The 24171-nt window shown below is 39.2% G+C and overlaps 1 protein-coding gene across 1 annotated transcript in view; it reads left to right on the top strand.

Annotated features, from left to right (window-relative positions):
- MPDZ (multiple PDZ domain protein) overlaps positions 1–24171 on the top strand; it is an 87390-nt gene that overhangs the window by 1209 nt on the left and 62010 nt on the right. Inside the window, exons 3-11 of the mRNA XM_010001919.1 lie at positions 8742–8963; positions 9910–10049; positions 13145–13358; positions 14309–14437; positions 15075–15278; positions 18177–18282; positions 20650–20738; positions 22335–22530; positions 23363–23452. Coding sequence (XP_010000221.1) covers positions 8742–8963; positions 9910–10049; positions 13145–13358; positions 14309–14437; positions 15075–15278; positions 18177–18282; positions 20650–20738; positions 22335–22530; positions 23363–23452 — 1390 coding nt within the window. The remainder of the gene's footprint in view (positions 1–8741; positions 8964–9909; positions 10050–13144; positions 13359–14308; positions 14438–15074; positions 15279–18176; positions 18283–20649; positions 20739–22334; positions 22531–23362; positions 23453–24171) is intronic.

The raw sequence follows: 24171 nt of genomic DNA, 5'->3' as shown, positions 1-24171 counted from the left end.
AAGATCAAAGAGACGCAAGAGCTTCCACCTCCTTTTTCCTTGCTTAGGGTTTTAAATAAAAGTATTACTTTTCTGCCATCTCTTCAACGAGGATGAGAGATAAGGAACAGCAACTCAGCTATATCAACTTAATTATTTGTTATAATATTTTAATTACTTTGTCAGCAGGATAAGAACTTGGAAGAATATTAGAAGTAGTTCAGTAAGTGAATTAGGACTAAGCTGTGATTCTAGCTTTGCAAATAGTTGTTCTGTTGACCCCTGCAAGATGGACAGCTCTGTAGCTGGCATGCAGAAATGCCGAAGTGGCAGAAATGCCAGGATGCAGCCCCTGAACTCTGACCATAGCATCAAAATGGAGCTGCATTTGTTCTCTGGATTGCCGCTGGTCAGGAGCTCTCATGATCTTGATGCCACTATAACTGTGGCAGAAGAGTACTATCTTGCTCTGTATTGCTTCTTACGGATCATGTGGACGCTATTTTGCACACACCAGATGTAAGTTGTAATGGTGTCTACAGTGCCATGCAGGACTCTGCTTTTCAAATTTTGCAGGTTTGGAATTTAGAGACTGGCGTGACTGAAAAAAATCTAGGAAGGAAAGCTATTCTTAGAGTTTGTTTGCTAAGCTGTTTGAGAACAAGAATTTAACAGTGACGTGCAGAAATTATATGGTAATGACTCTGGGAACATGTAGTTAGAATGGCAATTTGGTGAAAAGGCAATTTAAATTTTCACTTCCAGACATTAGCTGTGAAGATATAGGATGCTTCTCTTTTTAAATACATTCACCTAAGTTGATAAAATGAAGAAACTGATACTACAGATGGATAATTTTAGATGTGTATTTTTTAAAAAGCAAGTAATAATTTTACTTTCTACCCTAACCCTGCAGGTTTATCCATGCAGCTGCTTTAATGGCCTGTACAGATTTCATGGTACATACCAAGTCTAATTGTCAGGGGAAGATACTTGGATGTGAATTCTCTTCTTGACATGTGCTTTCATGAACACTTGCACATGGAAATACGGGCTTTTAGTTATTCTTAGATTGCAGTCAGCTCTTCAAAAAATGTCCTATATTTTCTTATGGGAGTATGTCTTCCCTGTAATACAACATGAGATTGTCTGGCTCTTCTTAGCTTTGTTCAAGTGTTTATAAAGAATACTGAAACAGGACAAAGAATAAAATAATGAAGTAGGCAGACATGTTAAGAAGATGTATTCCTTGGCATTTTCAAAGGCTTGGTTTTGTTCAAGAACACACTTCAGTATTATTTTTATAGCTAGGAAGATGCTGTGCTCTTAAAACTCTTAAACTACAGGTTGGTGAAAACTGCAGGGCAGGTGAATAGTGGCCAGGCTTCTTGGCTGAACTGTGCCAGACTGAGGAAGCAGGTAAGTTGTTTCCCAAGCACTTAAGTCAGAACTGTGTTTGAGTCATGATGAATGGTACTGAGCTGTACAGTGGCTAGGTGTTGCAGTTACCTACTCGAGACTAAGATGGCTAAATTTTTATGATGCTTCACAGTGAGCTGCACTGAAAGTTGAATGGCGTTCTGTTTCTTCTCAAGGTGAAGTGTGACAGTGTGTTAAATTGCTCATGTGTTTTTAATTGGTTCATGCGTTTTTTCAGAATCACTGAATTTTTGGAGTTGGAAGAGACCTTAAAGATCACTGAGTTACAGCTCCTCTGCATGGGCAGGACACCTACCACTAGAACAGGCTGCTCAGAGCACCATCCAACCTGCCCTTGAACACCTCCAGGGCTGGAGCCCCTGCAACATCTCTGGGCAGTCTGTTCCAGTGTCTCACTACCCTTACACTGAAGAATTTAAGCCTGATCTCTAACCTAAATCTCTCTTCTTTCAGCTTAAAACCATTACCCCTTGTCCCCTCACTGCAAGCCCCTGTGAAAAGACCCTTCCCGGCTTTCCTGTAGGCTCCCTTCAGGTACTGGAAGGCCACTGTGAGGTCCCCTGGAGCCCTCCCTTTCTCAGACTGAACAACCCCAACTCCCTCAGCCTGTCGTCATAAGAGAGGTGCTCCACCCCTCGGATCATTTTTGTGGCCCTTCTGTGGACACATTCCAACAGGTCCACATCTTTCTTGTGCTGGGAGCACCAGAGCTGGACACAGTATTCTAGTCTCACCAGGCAGACTAGAGGGGCAGAATCACCTCTCTCCCTCTGCTTACCACACTTCTGATACAGCCAAGGATGGAGTTGGCCTTCTGGGCTGCAACTGCACACTGGGAGCTCATGTCCAGCTTTTGATCCACTAGTACCCCAACGTCTTTTTCCGCAGGGCTGCTCTCAAGTGTGACCTCCCCCAGCCTGTGTTCATATCTTGGGTTACCTTGGCCGAGGTGTAGGACCCTGCACTTGGCCTTGTTGAACCTTCTGAGGTTCACCTGGGGCCACTTCTCTAGCTTGTTCAGGTCCTTCTGGATGGCATCCCGTCCCTCTGGCATATCAACTGCACCAGTCTGGAGGCACTGTGGCTGGAAGCCGCTCAGATGATAGTGAGAATCCAGTCTTCTGTTTATGCAGTGAGTCTGGAAAATGAGCTGGCAAATCTTGTAAACATCTGTCATGTTTTCCTAGCAAAAAATAAAGAGGCAAATATACGGTTCTAGCAGACAAATATTCCTTGCATTCCAATGAGAATTACTCCCATTTCCTGTGGTGTAAAATAGTAGACTTCCTTTTATTATTTTCCTGCAGATAAGTGGTCTTTTAAGCACCAAAATAAGATCTGAAGAAGTGTGGTTTTGCATACATGGAGGTGTTTCAGATCTGCTGTCCCATTTATTTAAAACTTCTGTGGAAACTGGAAATTGATCCCTTTCATTGTTTATGTGTGGTTAGAAGAGGCTCTTGAGTTTACATTTGTCTTACCTGCAAGTGATGTGCACTGAGTGGTATGTTGCTTCCTCTGGATGTTGGTGAGGCATGATGCTGACGTCAGCAGATCATGCTTTGGTGCTTATTGCTAAATGCTTTAAAGTTTTTTTTCTTAAATGATCAAGCAGGATTTGTTTGTATGGCAGATCTGTCCTTGAGAAGTGAGGAAATTGAATGGGAAAAGTCAAAGGACAGAAAGGGGAAGTTTTTTTTAACAATTACTATTGTCCTGACTTCACTAGTCTCTTCTCTTGAACTGCACTGGAGGAATCAAATTCTTTTCTGCCTCTTTGCATCCTTATTTTTCAGTCATTGCTTGTTTTCTCATGCTGAAGAGAAGTCTCATTGCTTGCAGATAAAGGAGGGATGGAGAAGAAAAATCGAAACTGTGACATTTTAAACATTTCAGTAATATTTTTTTCAAAATATATTAAAGAAAATACTCAGGCTGTAGTGGCAGTCCTCTCCTGCTTCTCTTTCTCTGCTTTTTGTCTCTTTTATACCTCCTCCTCCCTTTCTCCTTCCACTCAACACAGGGCTCTGCCAGAACAGAATACTTTTCCCTTGGCTGGGCTGCATTCCTTAGATTTTTTTTGCTTGTGATTTTGACCATAGCTTTTCCTTCACAGTGCAGTGGTGGTGAGGAGTCCTCTGCAGTGCAGCATGTCCTGTGTTGCACAGGATAGTTGGATGTCAGTGCTAGAGTGGATTTAGGGAAGGAGTGAGGGAACCGTGTTTTCGTATTGCCTTTGAACAGATGCTTAACTTTATGGTTTGAACAACTAGTTAGTTCCTGTCTTGAATCCCTTTCTACAACAACGGGTGTTTGCTTTGTGTTTTGAAACATAATGCTTACAAGAAATGCTAATTTGGGATCTCGTTCAACCCGCCCTGAGGGGAGAGAAAGAAAGGAGCAGTCAGCAGTGCTGAAGCAAGTGCAGGTGCCAGTGCCTCTTCCTGGGGAGCCTGGGGCTTTCTCTGGAGCACAGACAGCGTGCCTGTGGGGAGCAGCTGGCAGGACAGGCTGCCTGCCAGCGCTGTCCTCACTGCCACCTTCCCGCAGGCCTTACTCTTGTGTCCCTTCCAGTGCAGTTTGCTGTTGCAGCCAACATTTTTTGGTACTTGGGAGGCCTGGAGTCGGCTGTAGTACTGCCCTGTGCTGCTAGGGATCTCAATGGCTTGAGGGCAGGGATGCCAAGAATTTGTTCTTGTCCAAGTTGAGACCTGGCAATGCTGATTACATTGGCTTGGGTAGCTCCTTTTTTTTGTTAGGAAAGTACTTTGAATAACTGCACATAAGCACTGTTTGATTGCACTTAGTGTCTAACTATGGAACTGTAACCTAAGTTTTATCATATTTGGTGGTACTTGTGAATTTTTCTTTTTGTCTTATACCAAATTATGTCCACGTTGCAGATGTTACAGCAATGAAAAAGCCAGTAAGGAAAATGAGCATAAGCCAAATTAAAAAACAAAGCAATAGTCTTTCATATGGTACTTACACAATCATTGAGCTATAAAGCTACTTCTTGATGGAATGATGGGGATTTTATTACTACAAAGTAGTGCAATTTCTACATTACACAAAATATTTCACGCAACCGCAAGAGCGTCAGTTTTCTGAGATTTCTACTTATAGTTTATTGCTCCCCCTGGAATGACCTGCACTTCTGTGGCTAGCAGGAATATACACAAGTTTTTCTCAACTTTTACATGTTATATGCCCGTATTTCAGGGGTAACAGTGAAGGGAGTGGTTGTCTCAGTTTGTCTAGGGATTCTAAGCATCTTCCTTTAGGACCATTATACTTATAAACCAGAAATGTTTTTAAATAGTTAAGTTTGTAGGTTTTTCAGGAAAGGAGATGTTTTGAAATCTCTTTTTGAATGCCCATATAGAGCAAATTTTACTCTATTAACAGTTTGACTTTTTTTTCGTAGAGATTTGTTTTTGGTCGTGGAGTTTCACAAGTCAGAAGCCACTTTGTGTGAGATAGGTTTCCTGCGTTAAGCGCATCCTCCATTTAACAAAGCTGTGTTTGTTTAAAAAAACGAGTGATGAAGATGAGGTGTTGCTATCAGTTGTTATTGAAGAGGTGGTGTTTGATACTGCATTGTAGCTGTGCTGTAATCACAGTTGTACTGGAGATTTGAGGTGAAGCTTTTTAAAGTTCTAGTTAAACTGTGGGGTCTTTTTGCTATTTGTAGTGTGCAACAGTTCTTTTCAGTGGTATTTCAACCATCATGCAAATAAAAACAATCCAGTCTTCAGAGTAATGCAGTTAATAATTAGTTCTAGAAATTGTCTTAGAAAAGCATGAACAGATGCCATCTCCTGGTTTGGAAGGCAGAAGGAATGTGAGAGGTCAGCCAGTTCCTTTAGGTTTGCGGTGATATCCCAGCTCATGCAGGTATGCAGAAGGGATAAAATGTCAGACTGAGAAGGAGGGCACTATATTGCTGGTTTGAACAGGATTTTCTTTATGAAAGCATATGATCTATAAAACTAATACATTAATTGGCCAGGTGCTACTTCTGTTTTAGCATGGGAATCTATGAGTTTTCTACCAGAGGACCTCCTTCAAACTTACCTAGAGAAGAAAATAGTGATACTGGGCACACATTCAGGTGGAGGTCAGTGTGTCTGTAATGGTTAGCATGCTGTTTGAACTTACAGTGAAATGAGATGCCTAAAGGAATCCTCTGTTAAGCAGTAGTAGGAGAACATACAGAGAACATAGTGGGTGCAGAGCTCCTCTGCATACTTCAGGTTGTGCTGTATTGAGTGGTACAAGGATTTTAGATTCAGAGAAGGCATATAATTAATTTCATACTAAGGGCAACGTTTCATACTCGGTAACCCTTTACTTATTCTGCTTGGTGCATACAGGTTCAATTGTAGATTAGAGAAAAATAATACAATGATGTAAACACTATTTGTATAATGCATACTGTATTAAAAATGTAATATTTTAGGATTATTGTGGCTTGCTTATTCTAATTTTTTGTGCATTGCATGATCTTTCCAGTGTTGCAACTTACTCCCTGTACATTTCTGTTTAAAGGAGTGCTCCAGGTGCAGAAAAGACATTGACTTTTTATCCAGAGTGAGGTTTCACAGACAGGGATTGTTTCTGTGGCAGCAGTCTGCACATCATATGGTAACACAGAAAAAACTTAGAAGTGAAATTCATCAAGGAAGATGGAAGAGAAATAGACAGTGGGGTAGGCACAGTAGCAGTTCCTCAGCTACAGTCAGTTTCTGTGGCTTAAAGTACTGTTTCTGTCCTTTTTTTTTGCCTGCTTTGCTCTTTCTTTTTAAAGGATATATAAGCATATACTGTGGCCTTTGAGTGCACATGAGAAATAGTTTTAGTTTGCACCTCATATACTTTTAGGCTGCTTTATCTTGCTGTGGAAGTGTAAAAAACGTTTTTAAAATAAAGCAGTGCAAGACTGGCTAATGACAATAGTATTAGATACTCTTAAAAATAATAATTTGACCCATGACAGTTTTTTGTAGGAAGGTGCATGACAGTGGGATGTGTAAGAAGATTTGAAGGTGGAGGAGAACTAGAAATGAAGCACATCAGTTGACTTAGCTCAGTGATACATTTTTACACATTGAAATGGATGATGTCAGGAAAGTGAATCTATTTTATGGATTAATGCAGATAAGAAACACAGTATGTCATAGACTTCATTAGTTTCAAATAATGTATATAGTCTAAGGGGGACTTTTGCTTTCAGGTAAAAGCAGAATTTGATCATGTCTCTGGGTGTTGTTACATGTCATGAACTGTGAAACAAGGCTTATGTACCTGTGCCTTGCAGCCTTGTTAAAATGACTGTGGTTAAAGAGCATGCATTTACATTTTAAGCATTGTGATTTATTTGAAACATAGTGCAAGAGATTCCTCACAAATGTAGGCGACAGACTGTAATCACTGTGTGATGGAAAATCACTGAATTCTAAATACCCAAGCATTCCAGTTTTTTGAAGTCATAGCATGCAAAATTCTGTTGAGGACTTTCCAGTGCTGTCTTGTATTTTCTCTGTCGCTTGAGGCTCTTCTAGGCACATAAGATATTCAACAAATGGCATTTTTTCTAGTGTATTTTCCTAAAGCACCCAGATAAGGAATTGTATGATGTGGAATGGTACTCACCTTTTAATGACCAGATTTTGGTATAATGATATGGTAAACCTAATGGAAGTAGCCTGCTTAAATAGTTGAGACTGGCACAGTGGACGTTTTAGAATACATTTACAGTTTTGATGTATTTTGTTGATACTTGAAGTTTAAAAATAAGATTTCAAGGAAGGGGAATCTTTTGTATTGTGATGCAGAATGCTAAAAAAATTTGCTCTGTAAAACTATGAAAAGTATTTGAGGCTACAATATTGTGGTCCTATGTTGTGGTTCGTGTGCCAGGCAAGTATGAAGCAGATGGATGTGGAGTGCAACAGTGCCTGCTGACAGGCAGCAAGCAGGTGGGGCAACAGCCAAAGGAGGGTTCACCCGAGCTCTATACATTTTTATAAAATGGCATCTCCATTCTCCAAACACCAGCCATGAAAGTAAGAAATCAAGAGAGTTATGGTCAATGGGACAGAATCTAGTTAGAGGTCTGTGACGAGTGGAGTCCCTCCAGAGTTGGTAATGGGACCAGTACTGTACAGTATTTTCGTCCACGACCTGGATAAGGGAGCAGAGTGTGCTCAGCAAGTTTGCTGATGACACTAAACTGAGAGGTGTGGCTGACACACCAGAAGGCTATGCTGCCATTCAGGGAGACCTGGACAGGCTGGAGAGTTGGGCAGGGAGAAACTTGATGAAATTCAACAAGGGCAAGTGTAGAGTCTTGCATCTGGGGAAGAGCAACACCACATACCAGTAAGGGTTGGGGGCTGACCTGCTAGAGAGCAGTGTAGGAGAAAGGGACCTGGGGGTCCTGGTAAACAGGAGGATGACCGTGAGCCAGCAATGTGCCCTTGTGGCCAAGAAGGCCAATGGCATCCTGGGGTGTATTAGAAAGGGTGTGGTTAGTAGGTCAAGAGAGGTTCTCCTCCCCCTCTATTCTGCCTTGCTGATGCCTCATCTGGAGTATTGTGTCCAGTTCTGGGCCCCTCAGTTCCAGAAGGACATAAAGAGTCCAGTGCAGAGCCACAGAGATGGTGGAGGGAGTGGAACATCTCCCTTATGAGAAAAGGCTGAGGGAGCTGGGTCTCTTTAGCTTGGAGGAGAGGAGACTGAGGGGTGACCTCATCAATGTTTACAAATGTGTTAAGGGCGAGTGTCAGGAGGACAGAGCCAGGCTTTTTTCAGTGATGTCTAGTGATAGGACAAGGGGCAATGCGTGCAAGCTGGAACATAGGAGGTTCCACGTAAAAATTTCTTTACTGTGAGAGTGACAGAGCACTGGAACAGGCTGCCCAGAGAGGTTGTGGAGTCTCCTCTGGAGACACTGAAAACCCGCCTGGACATGTTCCTGTGTGATGTGCTCTAGGTGATCTTGCTCTGGCACGGGGGTTGGACAAGATGATCTTTTGAGGTCACTTCCAACCCCGAAGATTCTGTGATTAGAAGTTTAGGTAGTTTTTATAAAATAATTTCAGATTATTTTAATAAATTTCTTTTGTGTTCTGAGCAGGTACTTACAGCTTTACATTGATTATGAATATTAAATATTTTTTTATTTTTAAAATGTCTTTAAAATCGCAATTTGGTATTTCAGATATTTTTAACATGCAGTTGGCCTATCGTAATGCTCTTTGTTAAGGAGGAGATTTCTATTGTGTCTATAAATCTATGTTCCTGTCGATCTTTTACAGGTAAATATTACACCTTCCATACATTCCGCTGGTGAATTCCCCCAGCTTCTCCATCATAGTATGAACATGGGATCCTTGCCCCATAATGAGTCATACTTGTTGGCTCAGCAGAATGGCAGCCCAGCTAATGTGCTGGAAGCATCGGTGAGATCCATTACTCCTCAAATTAATGAGAAGTCTCCTAGTGATGACTTTGAGCAGCTGATCAGAAATATGTCCCAGGTAAGTATGTTATCTGGTAACCGCAAAGTATGGATCACTGATTATTTGAAAAATTAAAAAATGTCTATATTTTTTTAAAAGCAATTGAGTTATTAAGAAAAACATAGCTCACTTGCTATATAAAACAAAAATAACGTTTTAATTTGAGGAACAGTTGGTAAATGAGAAAACAGTTGGAAAACTAGCTTTGACATAGTCACTGCTAAGTTACTGTCCTTAGCTGGGCACTGTGCATCTCACAGATTGTCATGATCTTTCTGCGCTCATGGTAGGGCTGCCACTCTGTGTGTGAGGGAGATGCTTCGTCAGGGCATGCTCTTCTACGCATAACTAGTGAAAGCTAGTTCTGTGACTTGCTTGGAAATAAGATGGAAAATTCCTTTTTGGCCTTGCTATGCATTGCTCTGTAATCTTAGTGCCTTTCTGTGATAGGCAGAAATGATGTACAAGTCCCTTCAGTGGCTGAAGCTAAGAATGTGGCCAGGCATATATTCTAGCATTTTTCTAATTAACCTGTACTAGAGTCAAATAGGGGAAGTGTTTTGCTGTTGTCCTGGAAAGCGTTTTGCACAGTCCTACTTTTTTCTCTCTTTCTGAAATTTGCCATTGTTTTCTAGTTCTGCTTGAGAGTTGGCCTGTGTCCTCTACAATTTTATAGACATACATATCCTAGTTTAGTCACTACTAAGCCTAAAATTAGTGTATTTAGCTGTTTTTTCCTGATTTCTTCTTCTGGGCTGAAGTAACCTTTATTTCTCTAATGTTTCAAAGTTGAAAATTTTCTGTATAATAGTGAGAAATTTGAACTGAACAGCTATGTAACTGGTGAAGCTTTGTCCAGCTGTAGCTGTCAAATTAGAAACTGATTTTCAAGATGTTTACCACAGTTATTGATGTTGCTTTTCAACATTTTAAACATTTTTACCCTTTTTTTTCTATTAAACAGGGTCGTCTTGTTGAGACCATTGAACTTATTAAACCCTTAAGTGGTGGTCTGGGCTTCAGCGTTGTGGGACTCAAGAGTGAAAACAGAGGAGAACTAGGAATATTTGTGCAGGAAATCCAGGAGGGAAGTGTGGCACATAGGTAAGATTCCTACTGGAATATTTTGATGTATCAAGTGTTAGCATTATTGCTGTTTGTTTTTTGTTTTGTGATGCAAGAGCACGTTTCTTTGATATTCTAAGCCATACATCATAATAGTTTTAAAATTGCACTTCACTAGAATTTATGTAATGTTGGAACAGGACAGCATAGGATCTGTTCTCAATTTCCAGAAACTACAAATGTAGTTTCTCTGTGGTTTATTCAGAATATCTGCCTTCCAACAGGGAAAAATTCTGAAATGGCCTGTGTGTGTCATGACTTTTAAAGCTGAAATGCAAATTTTGCCATCTTGGAATGCGCTGAAAACAATTTGGTGCAAAAAAATCAGTTTGTAACTAGCAGGACTGTTTGTTAGGTAGGGTTCCACTGAGCCGAAGTGAGACCTAGCTTTTAAGTCAAGTAGGGTTTGACCTAAAGTTGTTTGACTCTTAAAAAGAGGTATTCACGTGAGGTTACAAGGAACCAGCCATAAAAAGAATTTGCTGAAATTATGCTTAAGACTTTAATCCTGATTTTGAAAGCAGTGTTGAAAGAGATGGATTTCTTCTGTGAAGCAGCTGGGGGAACAAAGAAACTCAGTGGTGAATGGCAGCAGCAATGGTTCACTGCAGACTGGTGGGTTGTTATCACTATGTGTGGATTTGCTGATCAAGATCCTGGTCAGAGATGCTTTGTGGTGTAGTCTGTATGTTTTGTGGGGCAGCTGAGTCATCTCAGCACTGTAAGCAGAAATTTTCCGATTTTTTGTGGTTTGAACACTGTCCTTTTAACAGAGGGAAGAGTGTGGCCTACAGAGTTAAATCAGTTATATAAAATGACATGCTGTGTGTCATTACAATATTTTTCAATTTGCCTAAATTCCCCTTCCTCTCCCCTTTTACTTCCCTTCCCTTTCCTTTTACTTCTCTTACTCCATGGATTTGAGACATATCTTTACTCTGACCCTGCGCAGTTCACTGTTAGGTAGAAAAACATTCAACAACTGCTACAGGGATCATAAATCAGGAAGGCCCTGGCAGTAATTAGGTCTTCGTGAATACTTTGAAAACCAGTTCAAATTCACAAGCAAAATACTATGGGTTGAAGCTAAATAGCACTTTCCCTGAATGCTGTTGAGTACCAAGGCGTCTGCATTGTAGGAACTTGTGATAGTTTGACTCAGGATTGACAACAATGCTTTCGATCCCCTCTTCCTCACATACAGTGCCCCCATAAAGATCAGTATCATAGCCCCTAGGATCACTAGGCTGGTAATTATATTGTTGATTATGGCTACAGCTCTGATAAACCATGAAACAATCACAAGAACAGCTACAAAGAGCAGTATGCCCTTGGCTGCATACCACATGTACAATTACGTGTTTGGAAAAAAGTCCAGTAGATTGATTGTAGAAAGTGTCTGTTCAGTTTTCAATCCATCAGGAAATTCAGCAGAACTGTTGCCCATTGCTATCTGAGGAATTCCTCCCATCAGAGATGGAATTTTGAACACGCCCAATTAATGAAAAGTTATAATCTGGGCTTAAAACTGAGCCCCAGGTTGGTTGCCAATGAATTGTTGTCACTGTTTGACTCAGGTTTGACAACAATGCTCTCAATCTCCTCCCCCTCCCACCCAGGTAAGGAAGGAGAGAGAGAAAAAGAGAGAGACTTTGCTGGACTGAAAACTGAACTACACAGCTTTAATTAAACAACAATGATGTAAGAAAATATATACAATTATATACAAATATGTTCAGGTATGTGCAAAAACCTCTCGCCTCCCCCCATCCCCAGCAACTCCCACAGCACTCCCCTGAACTGGAAAGAGTCCCGAGGAATCCTGGAGCTGCTGCTGGAGAAAGCACAGTGATGAGGGTCAGGAGAGCTCGAGCCTGGGGGTCAATGGTGATGGATGGACGGAGTCCTCCCTGGATGCTGGCCATGGAGGGAAGGGAAGGGAAGGAGAAGCAGGAAGGAAGTTGTCTTCTGTGATCTCTGACCTTCCTCTGAGCTTATGCAGATGTATGGAATATCTCTGGCCAATTTTGCTGTCTGTCTAACTCAGCCTCCTACGGGGGGGGTCATAGATCTCCCCATAGCGTCTGAGGCGGCAGAGTAAAGGTGTGGCGTTGGAGTCCGGGCAGTAATAAAAACATTCCAGCATTATCAGTAGAAAGCTTACTGAAGGAAAAAAAAAATCTGTAAAAGGAAAATTGGCTTCATCCTGGCTCAAACCAGGACAGTACTCAAAATAGTTGGTGTAATCGGGATCCTTGTTTTTGTTGCTGCCCTCTGTTTTCAAGGCATTGCCACTTTGGGACTTTGAAGGCAAGACTCCAGAGTTTTTGCTAGTTTGTTGCAGAAGCTACAGATGCAGTGGAGGAGGCAGACAGTAATTAATTTATGTAGGCTTCGTGCACTTCCTTTGAAATAGGTCTGGGAAAAGGCTCAGTAAGTAATTTTACAGTACTGCTTCCTTTGTTAAAAAGTGAAGTTACTTTCTAATTTGTTCCGGACTTCTTCCCTCTCCTTGAAAAGGGATCTGTTTAATGATTTTCTTCCTGTTTCTCTCTCTGCTTCTGCTTCTTTTTTTTTCTTTTTTTTTCTTTTTTTTCTTGTTTTTGTGCTAAATAAAATTTGTTTCTGTAACATCCTGATGAAAGTGTGTTCCACTCCATGGCTTGATGAATATTCAGAATGGGTGCACTGAACAAAGTGGAGCACTTGGTCTGTTAAGCAAGAGGCTCAAAGTCAGGAATAAAAATAAGTTCCCAGGCTATGGTTGGGAGCAGCTGAGATCTAATATGCTTAGTCTTGGATGGGGGTACACGGAGAAGAAAGCTAGCTAGGGGCTGGTAGCCTGGGGAGAGTGGCAGTGGGATTAGCTTCAAAGGAAGAGATCACCAGGGTGCTGCATCAGCTGCTTTCAGCAAAACTGCAGGGAGAGATTAAAAAGTGAAGGGAATAAAGAACAGGTTATTAAAAATACTGGAAAATTGTCAAAATATTGTAATTTCTGAGGCAACACTTCTTTGATTTTTCTTGTTTGTTTATTTTGTTGTCCCGCTTCCCTGTTTACATTTGTGTGACAGAGATGGAAAGCTGAAGGAAGCAGATCAAATACTTGCTATTAATGGACAAGCCCTTGATCAGACAATTACACATCAACAGGCTATCAGCATCCTACAGAAAGCAAAAGATAATGTCCAGCTAGTTGTGGCCAGGGGCACTTTCCCTCAGCTCATCAGTCCTGTAGTTTCCCGGTCTCCATCTGCTGCTAGCACAGTTTCAGCCCATTCCAACCCAGTGAGTATACCACAAACATCTTTGTATTCAACTCTGGATATGTATGTGCTTACTGCATGTAGCATGTTGAGATTTATTTGGTAAGTTATATATAAATTTCCTTCACAGTTCTTGAGGTTTTTCTTCTATTTGTCTTTGTTGTACAAATACAACATGTTTACCTTAATTTATGAAGCTTTTTTTTTGAGATAGCATTAAACAGAGTATTTTTTTTTCTTTCCTTTCTGCTTGGGCACATAGAAATTTTTGAGGCATTGCTGTCTGATCTGCACCACCAGCTGGATGGGTGCTTCTCTGTTCCTGTGTTGTCCGTTAGTTGTGGGGCTCAAGTAAAGCAACAAGAGAACTGCCATGTGTAGAGACACACTGTAGCACTCCCAGAAAACATCTCTGCTACATTTCTTTACTTTTGAAAGCTTGCACATCTGGATGTAGGGAACACAGTTTAGAATCATGGGGATACTAACTTCACTTTCTCTTCCTTGTATCTGCCTCATATAATATCTTGTGGGATGAAGTGGCCTATCTTAGTTTTCTGTAGGTTATGGTGTTCAGTCATTTGTGACTCTTTAAGGGTGCCACTAATCAGAAGCATACAGAGCAGTCAATCTGGAAACAGTAGCACTTTTAGTATTTCTTTTAATCACTAACATAATACTTTTGCTTGAGAAATTTCAGAATTATTCTTCTGTGTGCAGGAGTAAAGACTATTGGCTTAATTTTTGCTGTTGGCACATGGAAGAGGCCTCTGCTCTTCCAGTATTCCTCTGATACCCTCCTTTCTCCATGTGATTGCCTCTATGGTCTATGAACGGCCTCCATTGTTTGAAAAAATGTTGCTTTCAAACCTGTCCCATCTCCTGTTTTTCTATGCATGCTTTTTTTTTTTTTTTTTCTAATATGTATGTCCTTACTTTAATAATTTACTAACTGATGTTTATTCCTTTTAGGTTCACTGGCAACATGTAGAGACCATTGAGTTGCTGAACGATGGCTCAGGTTTGGGATTTGGTATAGTCGGAGGAAAGTCAACTGGAGTGATTGTTAAAACTATTCTCCCAGGAGGAGTGGCTGATCAGGTAAATTCAACCTATCCTTCTGTTTACCATGCAGTAAGGTGTGAAGTTAGTCTTTACTTTTTAATAATGCAAAGTAGTAGGAGCTTTTTTCCTCTTAAATGTAAAGAAGGAAGAGCAAGTGTTGGAATTTATCCTCAGTAAAGGCATGCTTAGTGCAGGGAATCTGTGCATTTGACTGTAAAAGCTGGATTAGGATCTAAATCACATTTCCAAACCTGTGATATTATGCATGTTAGGTATAACAGCCTTGGATGCCTTTAGGCTCCTAATTCTTTCATTAATATAGTGGTTGTAATCTAGGGGTTGGGGTAACACCAAACACATATGTGCTCTACCCTTACAGATAAGAGCATCTGCTTCTTTCCACTGTGCTTACTGGAGCTTGGACCAGGCATGTGGCTTGAAAAAGACTGTCTTGGATATTTCTGGAGAAATTGCTAGTAAAATTAGTATACCATTAGGCAACCTAGTTTACTTCTCCATGTTTTTAGGATATCGACTTGGCACCCAAAAATGTCACCTTGTTCGTGTGTCTTAGAAATGACTGAAGCTATGTGGTCTTTTTCTAATTGTATGGTGTGTGAGAGAAATAGCAGGATTTAAATAGATTTTTTTTTCATCATTATGCTTTGTCCAGCATGGGAGATTGTGTAGTGGAGACCACATCTTAAAAATTGGTGATACAGACCTGGCTGGAATGAGCAGTGAGCAGGTAGCACAAGTTCTGAGGCAGTGTGGAAATCGAGTGAAACTGGTAATTGCAAGAGGTCCTATTGATGAGCCACCTCCACCAGCAGTCCCTCCAGGTACACCAGTGCCCGTGTCCACACCAGAGAAACAGGTAAGCAGCAGTGAACTTAACTCATGGCAAATTTCTACTTCAAACTTCCTTTTCTTTTAACAACTATTCAAATGTTTTTAGTTCTTATGTTCTCAAAAGCCAGGATTTTCTTTCCCAGTAGCAGTATTTTTAGTTGATAATCTGGGAGATTTTCATGAGTCCACAATGCAAGGAACTATATGCTTGAAGCCTTTTTAGACCAAGGCTTAGGACTAGTGAGTAACTTTTGGTTCTGGGTTGCTTGTGATTGTTCAGTAATATGTTGGGAAAAGTTGAGGCCATGCAGTCTTTTCTTCAGACAAAACAGGCTGGCTCTATCGTATTTCTCTGTCCACCAATTGTTTACCCCTCCAGGAACATTTCTTAGTTCCTTATCAATGCAACCATCCATCAGACAGTTCCTCCCTATGCCAACCAGCACAAAGATGCTTCTTCTTCTCTACATCATCTGGCACTGCTCATTTGCTAGACATCTTCCAAAAAATGTCAGACAGCTGCTACCCTTATTCCCCTGCTGATGGTTGTACCCTCTCTGCTGTTCCTCCTCTATAACTGTTAGCCACTTAAGAATGCTGTAAATATTACCTGGTCCTGTCAGCTCAAAAACCTCTGTGAAATAGGTCATTTGCATGTTAACAGCAAAGCCTGGTTCCATGAGAGCCAGGAACAGTAGTGCTTTATAACACAGAGTTATGACCAGATACATTTAAATGTGAAAGCATAGAATAATGAGAGAGAAAAAGGTGGCTGCTTTTGAGCCTGCAACTAGAAGAATTTATGCTTTACAAATTTTTTTTTGTTTTACTTTTTCCTGTCATTTTCTAGCCACTTTCTTCCCAGTTGCAAATTACATTTCAGATAGATCACTTTGGAAATAAAAAAGCCTTTACAATTTTTGCATGATTACTGTTATTTTGCTTCTGTCTGTGTAGTGGTATCTGTTGAAAAGAAACTTATTCATCCCTCCTATTGTGGCTATAAGGCAAAGAAGGTTAATTGTAACATGGAATCTTCTGAGCATCTAAGAGGAGAGGCAGACTGCTACTTTTGTGTCTGAAAGGCATGAAAACCTGGCTGTATTTCAGATAAAGGGATCAGTATGGAGTGGAGTCCAAGTATTCTTTATCTGAAAAGCAGCAGTCTGAAAAGAGAAACTGAATTTGGTAATTTCATCCATGTATATTTCTTCAGTATTTGCTTTTTAAGGTTATATGATGCAATGCTGAAGACTATATGCTCCAGGGTATATAGGACACCAGGTAGAAAAATCTGACCTTTTTGTTACCTTCCTCTCAATTTCTGTCCTTGTCAATACCTCATCCCTGGTACGTCTTTCCTGGCAGAAGGCATGCTATTTTTAAACTCCTTTTGCTGGCACAAAACCTTGTTCTGGGAGGGAGCACCCTGTTAATGGTGCTGCAAACATTATTACTTTGGTTCTGGATGGAAGATGATGATGGAAACAGCTTGGTTTGTCTGTTTCTTCCTGAAAAATACAAGATGGTACTCCTAAAGCTATTTATGAGAGCAGAATAGCTTTCCAAAACAGGCAGTTCTTACCATGTCCATTTTGAAAATTCATGAGGTTACAGAAATTGGAGCAGTTTTTTAGTGACATCATCTGGGGCCAAATAATCCTGTGTTAACAAACAAAGAGGTAGTTAAAACAGTAGAAATTTATTTTGCTTGTGATTCATTTTGGTTTTGGGTAGAATTGTTCAGATAAAGAACTGATGTAAAATTCTCTTTTGGTGAGCAGTACCATAGGTCTCCTGAAGTTGTTTATTTTTTGGCATGTGCACATACACAGTTGGTCGAACTGAATTTATTTAGTATCTGCCTGGTTACTGCCTTGGCACTTTAAAAAAAATAAGCTGTTATTTCTCATGCAGAAAATGAAGAAGGAGTATAGCAGGATCTTGATAGATTTGTACTACATTTATGAATTCCCATTTTACATACATACATAAATATTCCTTTCATGTAAATACAATTGTATTGAAGCCTGGTATATGTAATCATATACTGATATATTTCAGCTGTAGAAGTTGCGCATAAGCATCTGTTTTAGACACCTGAAATATATTTTTTTTTCTAAAGACTTTCTTGAAAGTTGAAATTAAATTTCATAAGTTGATTTTTTTTTTTTTTAAATATGAAAGCAATATTGTTGAACGGGATTTTAGTATTTATTGTGCTTTCACTAACAATAAATATGTAGATTGATTACCCAAAAATGTCTTTGTTATTGAAATTCAGAGGGTGAGTTCAATAGGTGTTAGCAAATACTGTCATTATTTAACTAGCTGGAAGTGTAATTGCTGCTTTCTCAAACAGAATTTTTAAGTCTTTCAAAACAAGAAACATAATTGCCTTTGTAGAAATAGCTCTTACTGTGTTTTAAACCTGACATGCATAGGAAAAAAAAAGCTCTAATTATTGAACAGGAATTAAGAAGAATAGAATAAAAAATACAAAATCTTTTTTCTTCTTTTATATAACACAGCAGTCTAAAGCTGATTCAGAGGAAGTCCCAGAAGGGCAGCAAGCTTCATATTTTAGTGTTTAAAGATGAGTTGTGCAGCTCACTGTACAGTAAGTTAATTGTGTGATTTATAAAAAATTTACCAGTAATTTTAGACAGCAAGTAATGATTTTAGAAGTTAGAGGGCAGTGTCCAAGGGACAGTGTGGCATGGAGGGCATGAGACCTGCACTGCTTTACAGTGAGGAATGTTACCCATGCCTAGTTTCTCTGCTGAATTCCAAGGAAGTGCCGAAGCGGAGTTGGTATTTATTTTTTTCATACATTTGTGTGTAGTTTTACATGTCAATTACAGCAAAGAATGCAGTGGATCTTCAAAGAAAAAAATCTTTCTGATCACGCTTTTCTTATTAGGCAGATGCTTCTGTTGAAGATGGGGAGAAATTTAATGTTGAACTCACAAAAAACACGCAGGGATTAGGAATAACTATTGCTGGTTACATTGGAGACAAAACATCAGGTAATTACAGACTCCTGCAGTTTACTCTACAACCTGTTGTGTACTGAAGTGCATGTTCATCAAAGAGCTACTTCTAGTTTTGATAAAGCCTCGCTAAAAACACCCTTCACCATCTTAAATACTTTTAAAGTTTGTAAATAAAAAGACATTGTTTACATTTTGTGAGAAGGACATTCAGTTTACAAGCAACAAATTTTGTTATAAAATCCCACTTCAGCCTATTGTAATACATTTTTTATATTCACTTTTGGCTGAAACTTGTGTGCTTTTGCAAAACAATTCTAAAATAGATTGAGCCATTCCTGGATGAGCTTTTTTGAATTAAATTTCAATTTTAAAAGGTTCTTACAATAGTTTTATTAGTACTTTTAGGAGAAACTAATTATTTTGTAACCAATGTGTGCAGTATTGCTTGCAGATAAAGAATTCTTTTGTGGCTTCTGGAGACAGTAAATTTTTATTCCTTTCTGGGCTGTTACAGTAAATTTAAAAAGTGTGTATAAATAAATGCATAAATGTTTATGTACAGTTGTGGTTTTCCTTTGTAATTCCCACTGCTTTTTTCACAAAAAAATGATCCAGATCTCTGCTAGGCCTCTGTAGCGGCATTCAGCAAATACCTGCTAGGAAGGGAGAGTTGTCAAATGAGTTGTAAAATTTCTCAGAGAGCTGTTGGTTTTGCTTTTACCCGTGTAGATATTGTTAGAAAAATGTATTGACAGGTATTTCCCATGTTACTGTTAGTTTCTAGACATAATTTGTTGGCTTTGAAAAGCTGGACTAAATTTTAACAATCTGAGACCTGGTCACAGTTTGTGTAAATTCGCACTTTAGCCATTTCTTGTTGAATCATTAAAAATCAAATTACATTGTAGATTAAATGTGATAGATCATCAGAGTGAATTTTAACTGATTGGAGTATCAGCAATCTTGGATTTTAAAATACTGTGCTGCGTGTAACAGCATTAGAAAATATTCTTGCCTTAGGAGGTGGTTGGGCATCTCACTTAATTTGTGGCTTAACATTAAGGTAAAGAACAACTTTGCTGTCAGAGAAGCAGCCGTTAAACTACTAGACAACAATAGCAGCAGCTGAATCTTTCATAAACAACAAACAGCAACTTGTCAGGTTAACACACAGTTGTTACAGGGTATTAAAACTCTTGGAAGTTAGTAGAACCATCCATTTAATTATTCACAAAAACAGGGAAAACAGCAAATTAAGAAGAAACAAAACAACAAAAAACCAGAATAGAATCGTCAGTGTTGTGACTGAAATATATTTGTGGTATTAGTCTTCCTAAGCTGAATATAATCATTAGAGCAAAACACAGATTTAGCTTCCTTAGTTAGCTTCCTGCTAACTTTTGTCAGATTGAGGCCCAGTAAAAGATGAGTTTCAGGTCTGCAAAGGCACTGGCGTATCCTCACAGCTGTTAAAATTAATTTTGTCGAGGATTCTCTTCCCATTGAATGTATTAATTTAACAGAGTTGGAACATTTTTTGAGAGCAAGTAGATTCTGTTAAGATTTCTGATACAGGTGTTACAGGCCTGTGACACTCAGACCTGATGTAGTGCCAGTTCATGCTAGTATTTGTCTTGATTTCATGTGTATTATGCAAAGTGTGCACTCCACAGATTTTCGGTTTACTGAGCTGTTGTAGTTGTTTCAAATTCCAATTAGGTTTTTTCTGAAATAGATTTCTTTTTGTAGAATGTCTCTTCTGTAAATATTTTATTTAGATGACTTTTCCTTCTGATTCAAAATCAGTAACTGTTTACAATGGTTCAGTTTTGCTGTTTGGATTTTTTTTCTTTTCTGTCTTTTATTTATTTATTTTTTTGGCTCAAATACTGACATGCAGCTGTAGTTAAAAGCTGGTTCAAATATAAGTTGTACTCCTGCTTCCGTATAAGTTTCTGCATTTGGTTATCCAAACATGCATTACTTAAGCAGTTGCTAAGTGCATAAAAAATACAGAATTTACCAAATTGAATTTTCTGCAATTTTAAGTCTGACCAAGAGTCAGAGGCATGTTTTTTGTCAATGTCCATTTTGACATGTAGATTAAAATATGTTAGAATAATTATTCTTCTGTAGCAAGAATTGGGCATTTTCAATTGTAGGATTTTGAATGAAAACTGGACCAGTGCAAGCTGACAATCAGGCTCATGCTTTAGGGAAATAATAATATATGTTTTACTTAAAGCAGATACATTTGGAACGATTCTTTCCTTATTTTACTTTGAGATTGTGGGGTTTTTTTTCCTCTTTGGCTGGTGGCATTAGTTGGAGATTGTTACATTATCTAAATTGTTTCTTGATAAATTAAGTAATTTAATTTTCTGGTTTTTTTCATCCCAGAACCTTCTGGTATCTTTGTGAAAAGCATTACAAAAGGCAGTGCTGTTGAACAGGATGGCAGAATTCGGGTGGGAGATCAAATTATAGTTGTAAGTAAAGAAAGAAAGAAAATTTATTACTTGTCTGCAAAACTGCAGTTTTTTAAGTGATAAAGAAATGTTCATGTAGTACTTCTTTAAAACATTTAGGATTAGTGTTGAGATAGTGAGTCCCTTTTTTAAAATTATCTTTCTCATTGTCTACTTGTGTGTAACTTGTGTTTCTTAAGAAAATTTTGTTGTATTTGTATATTTTATCAGTAGGAGCTTTGAGACTGCTTAGGGAAGGGAAAGTTTCAAAGTTTGATTCAGATTAAGTAGCTATTTCCAAAATGATTGTTAAAAGCATGCCATTAAAGCTTTTTATGCTTAAAGAAAGAAGAAAATATTTTCATGCATAAGATGTGCTGTGGCAAAAAAGCAGGTCTTAAATGCAGGAACTGTGTTTTTGTGTGAAGGTAGCACTAAGAAAAAGTTACTGTCTCCCTCCCAATACAGATGTGTGTCCATGTTTGTATGTAGAAGTATATATGGTTTTTGTAATGATTTAAATGCTGAATACAAATGGCAAAAATTATTATTCCACAGTTTGATTTCTTCTGCTTCTGCTGAGTCAGAAGGAGAAAAAGTTTTGAGTGACCTCAGACAAAAGAATAATAAACATTTTTTAAAACATGGTTTGGTTAAGTGTAGCAGAAAAAATTAAATAACCCCAGCTCACTTTTGTTTAGTGTATATTTAGAAGAGCACCAGAGTAGGAAGAATTGCGGAGAAGGGCAGCAAAAAAATTGAGGGAGTCATGCTTCGTGGAAATGTAATTAAAATAGTGGAGTATATGTGTTGTATAGATAGACTGAAACAGTATTGTTAGAAGCATTTCAGAAGGTAAGGGCACAAAGGGAAAGAATAGGTTAATGTGGAGTTTGCAGGGAGAAGGAGAGCAAAAAATGTTGTGTACTAGAGGCAGTAGGATGAAAGTGAGCAATGCTAAGGTCTTGAACTTCCAGAAAAAAACACCTGGATTAATGAGATAATGTGTTAACTTAAAACAGAAAAGTCCAGAATCTTGTTTAAAATGATGGACCAGAGATAACATCTGGCTGGCTGGAACAGTGATTGGGAAATTGGACTTCACAGTATTCAGTAGTAGACTTCACTGTGTCATATGTTTGTTTGCCTCACAATGGCTACTCTCTAGTTCTTCCTAATACCACAGATGGATGTGTATCTTCACACTTTCCCTTCCTCAGCTCTCCTGGCAACAGCTATATTGTTTTATTCACCCAGTGTTTGCTCCTTGGAAGTGGGAAACAGCTGGAGTAAACAGGCAGGCTGTGCAGCGTGCCCCGCACAGCATGTGCTGTGTCTTCTTCCACCTGCAGAGCTGATCTGTGTGGCTCCATTGTGGTGGGCACCCAAAGTACCTCCCTACACTTTGCTATGGTGTTGGATTTTTATCTAGCTCTGGAATTATTTGCTGTATCAAATGTCACTAAGTTGTGCAGGTTTTTGTCCATGTCCTTGAGCTTCCTCTGTGCTCAGATGAACAGATGCTGAGAACTCATGATATTGTATTGCCCTGGACATTTATTATTATTTTTTTTCTGGGTGGTGTCTTGAGGGCTGAAAAACTGTTTAATCCTGCAGGTGGATGGAACAAATCTTCAGGGTTTTACTAACCAGCAAGCAGTTGATGTGTTGCGGCACACAGGACAAACAGTTTGTCTCACTTTGATCAGAAGAGGGCTTAAGCAGGAAAATCATATTCAGCCCCAGGAGGACTTAAGTGCTGCTGTTGAAAAGGACTTACTGTTCCAAACAATGGACAGTAGCACAGCCAAAGGTAATTAAAACTGTCTTTGCTTTAAAGTTGACTTGAAACATTTTTCTTCTCACTAGAAATAAAATGGGTGAGATTAATTCTATGTAGGTCTTACTGATGGCAAAGCTGCTGTATGTGAGGGGAGAATTTGGTCTAATAAGAGTTCGATCAATCTTTTAGACACAATGCTTTTTATTTGCTGCATTTTCAAAGTGAGTGTTGAAAGCTCTGTACTTCATCGCATTTCTGGCTGAATTGCTTCAAGACTTTGATGCTGCAAATCTTCAGATGGTAAGAAGGCAGTGAATGTTTGGTTGTACACAAGGGTGAGAGCTGCATTCAAGAACAAGCAAAGAGATACCCTCCACAATGAGCAAAAGCAACTCTTCATTCCTTTGACTCTTGCATGGTATTGTCACAAGCTTGTGGTATGAGAGAAGTGGCCTATATCTAGAGGTTATTAATAATCTTAATGGGGCATTAACTATATGTGTGTCCAAAGTTCAGAAGGCAATGACCAATATTAGTTTTGCTCTTGACAAGATGGGATTAGCAAAGCTTAATGTTACACTGTGCACATCTTGAAGTATTTGTGCCAGATGTTGAAAGTCAGCATGTTTGAAGAGAATATCTGCACAGAGGCTGGATGTACGATCAGACTTTTTTCAGCTACTTGTGACATAGGTTGATGTCAGCCAATACATATCGCAGCTATGACTGAGACATGATCCGCACCTTGCACAAGGTTTTGAAAGACCCAGTAGAATGTTGTCTGTATGGCATTCTTTCATTCCCTCGAGCTTGATGAAAATTACATAAAATAGCTGAAATGGCTTCTTTTCTCTTCTTCCAGAGAATAGTGAAACAGAACAGCGATCTCCATCACTGCCATGTCGTGCCAGTGTGGTAAATATTGGAGAGGATGTGACAAAACAGGAAGCAGGTTTGCAATGTTTAATATTTTATTATGTGAAAATACACTTCAGTGCATTTACGCAAAGATCGGGTGTTTGTGTGCCTTTCCATCTCCTGTGTGCTGCATTGCTGAGGAACAGTTAGAAAGTAATTCTAAATTTAACATGTACTCGTGAATGCTGTAAGATCATTGGCTGCTCTGTGTCTGTGAAAATAATTATGCGTCAAAGATGTCAGATGAAGCAGTCTGGTTTTGCTACATGCTCATCTGTCTTTCTAGTTCAGTTTTATATTTCTGCTCTTTTTAGTCTAGTTGTGTCTTACACTTTTTTTATTCCTAATACCTCAAGATGCCTTATCTTTCTAGCTGCCTGCAGCTGCCCAGCTGCATTTCCAGGATGTCCACCCCTTCTGATAAACCTCCTTTTCACAGATTCCTGAGCTTGCATTTTCTCTCTGTGTTCTCCAGCAGTGTTTAAAATTTAGTCAGTTCTGGTGCACTGGTATGTTCTGACATTCCCCATACTCTTTGTGGATATTCTTATTTTCTAATAATTTCTTATTTCCTTTTCCTCTTGAGCTGTTAGGGCACTGTGCTGCATTTTAGAAGTCCTATGTGATACTACGTTTTCCAGATTGAGAGAGCACTTCATGTGTTCTCTAACATTTTCCTGCTTCCAGAGCTAGAGGGGAACTGAAAAGCATAAGCCATATGACTTCTGTAATATGTATATTTTCATAACACAC

The sequence above is a fragment of the Chaetura pelagica genome, unplaced genomic scaffold, assembly GCF_000747805.2.
Source record: "Chaetura pelagica isolate M959 unplaced genomic scaffold, ChaPel_1.0 scaffold345, whole genome shotgun sequence".
Lineage (NCBI taxonomy): Eukaryota > Metazoa > Chordata > Aves > Apodiformes > Apodidae > Chaetura > Chaetura pelagica.
Note: the sequence above shows the minus strand (reverse complement) of the source record. Positions and strands in the feature narration are given on the sequence as shown.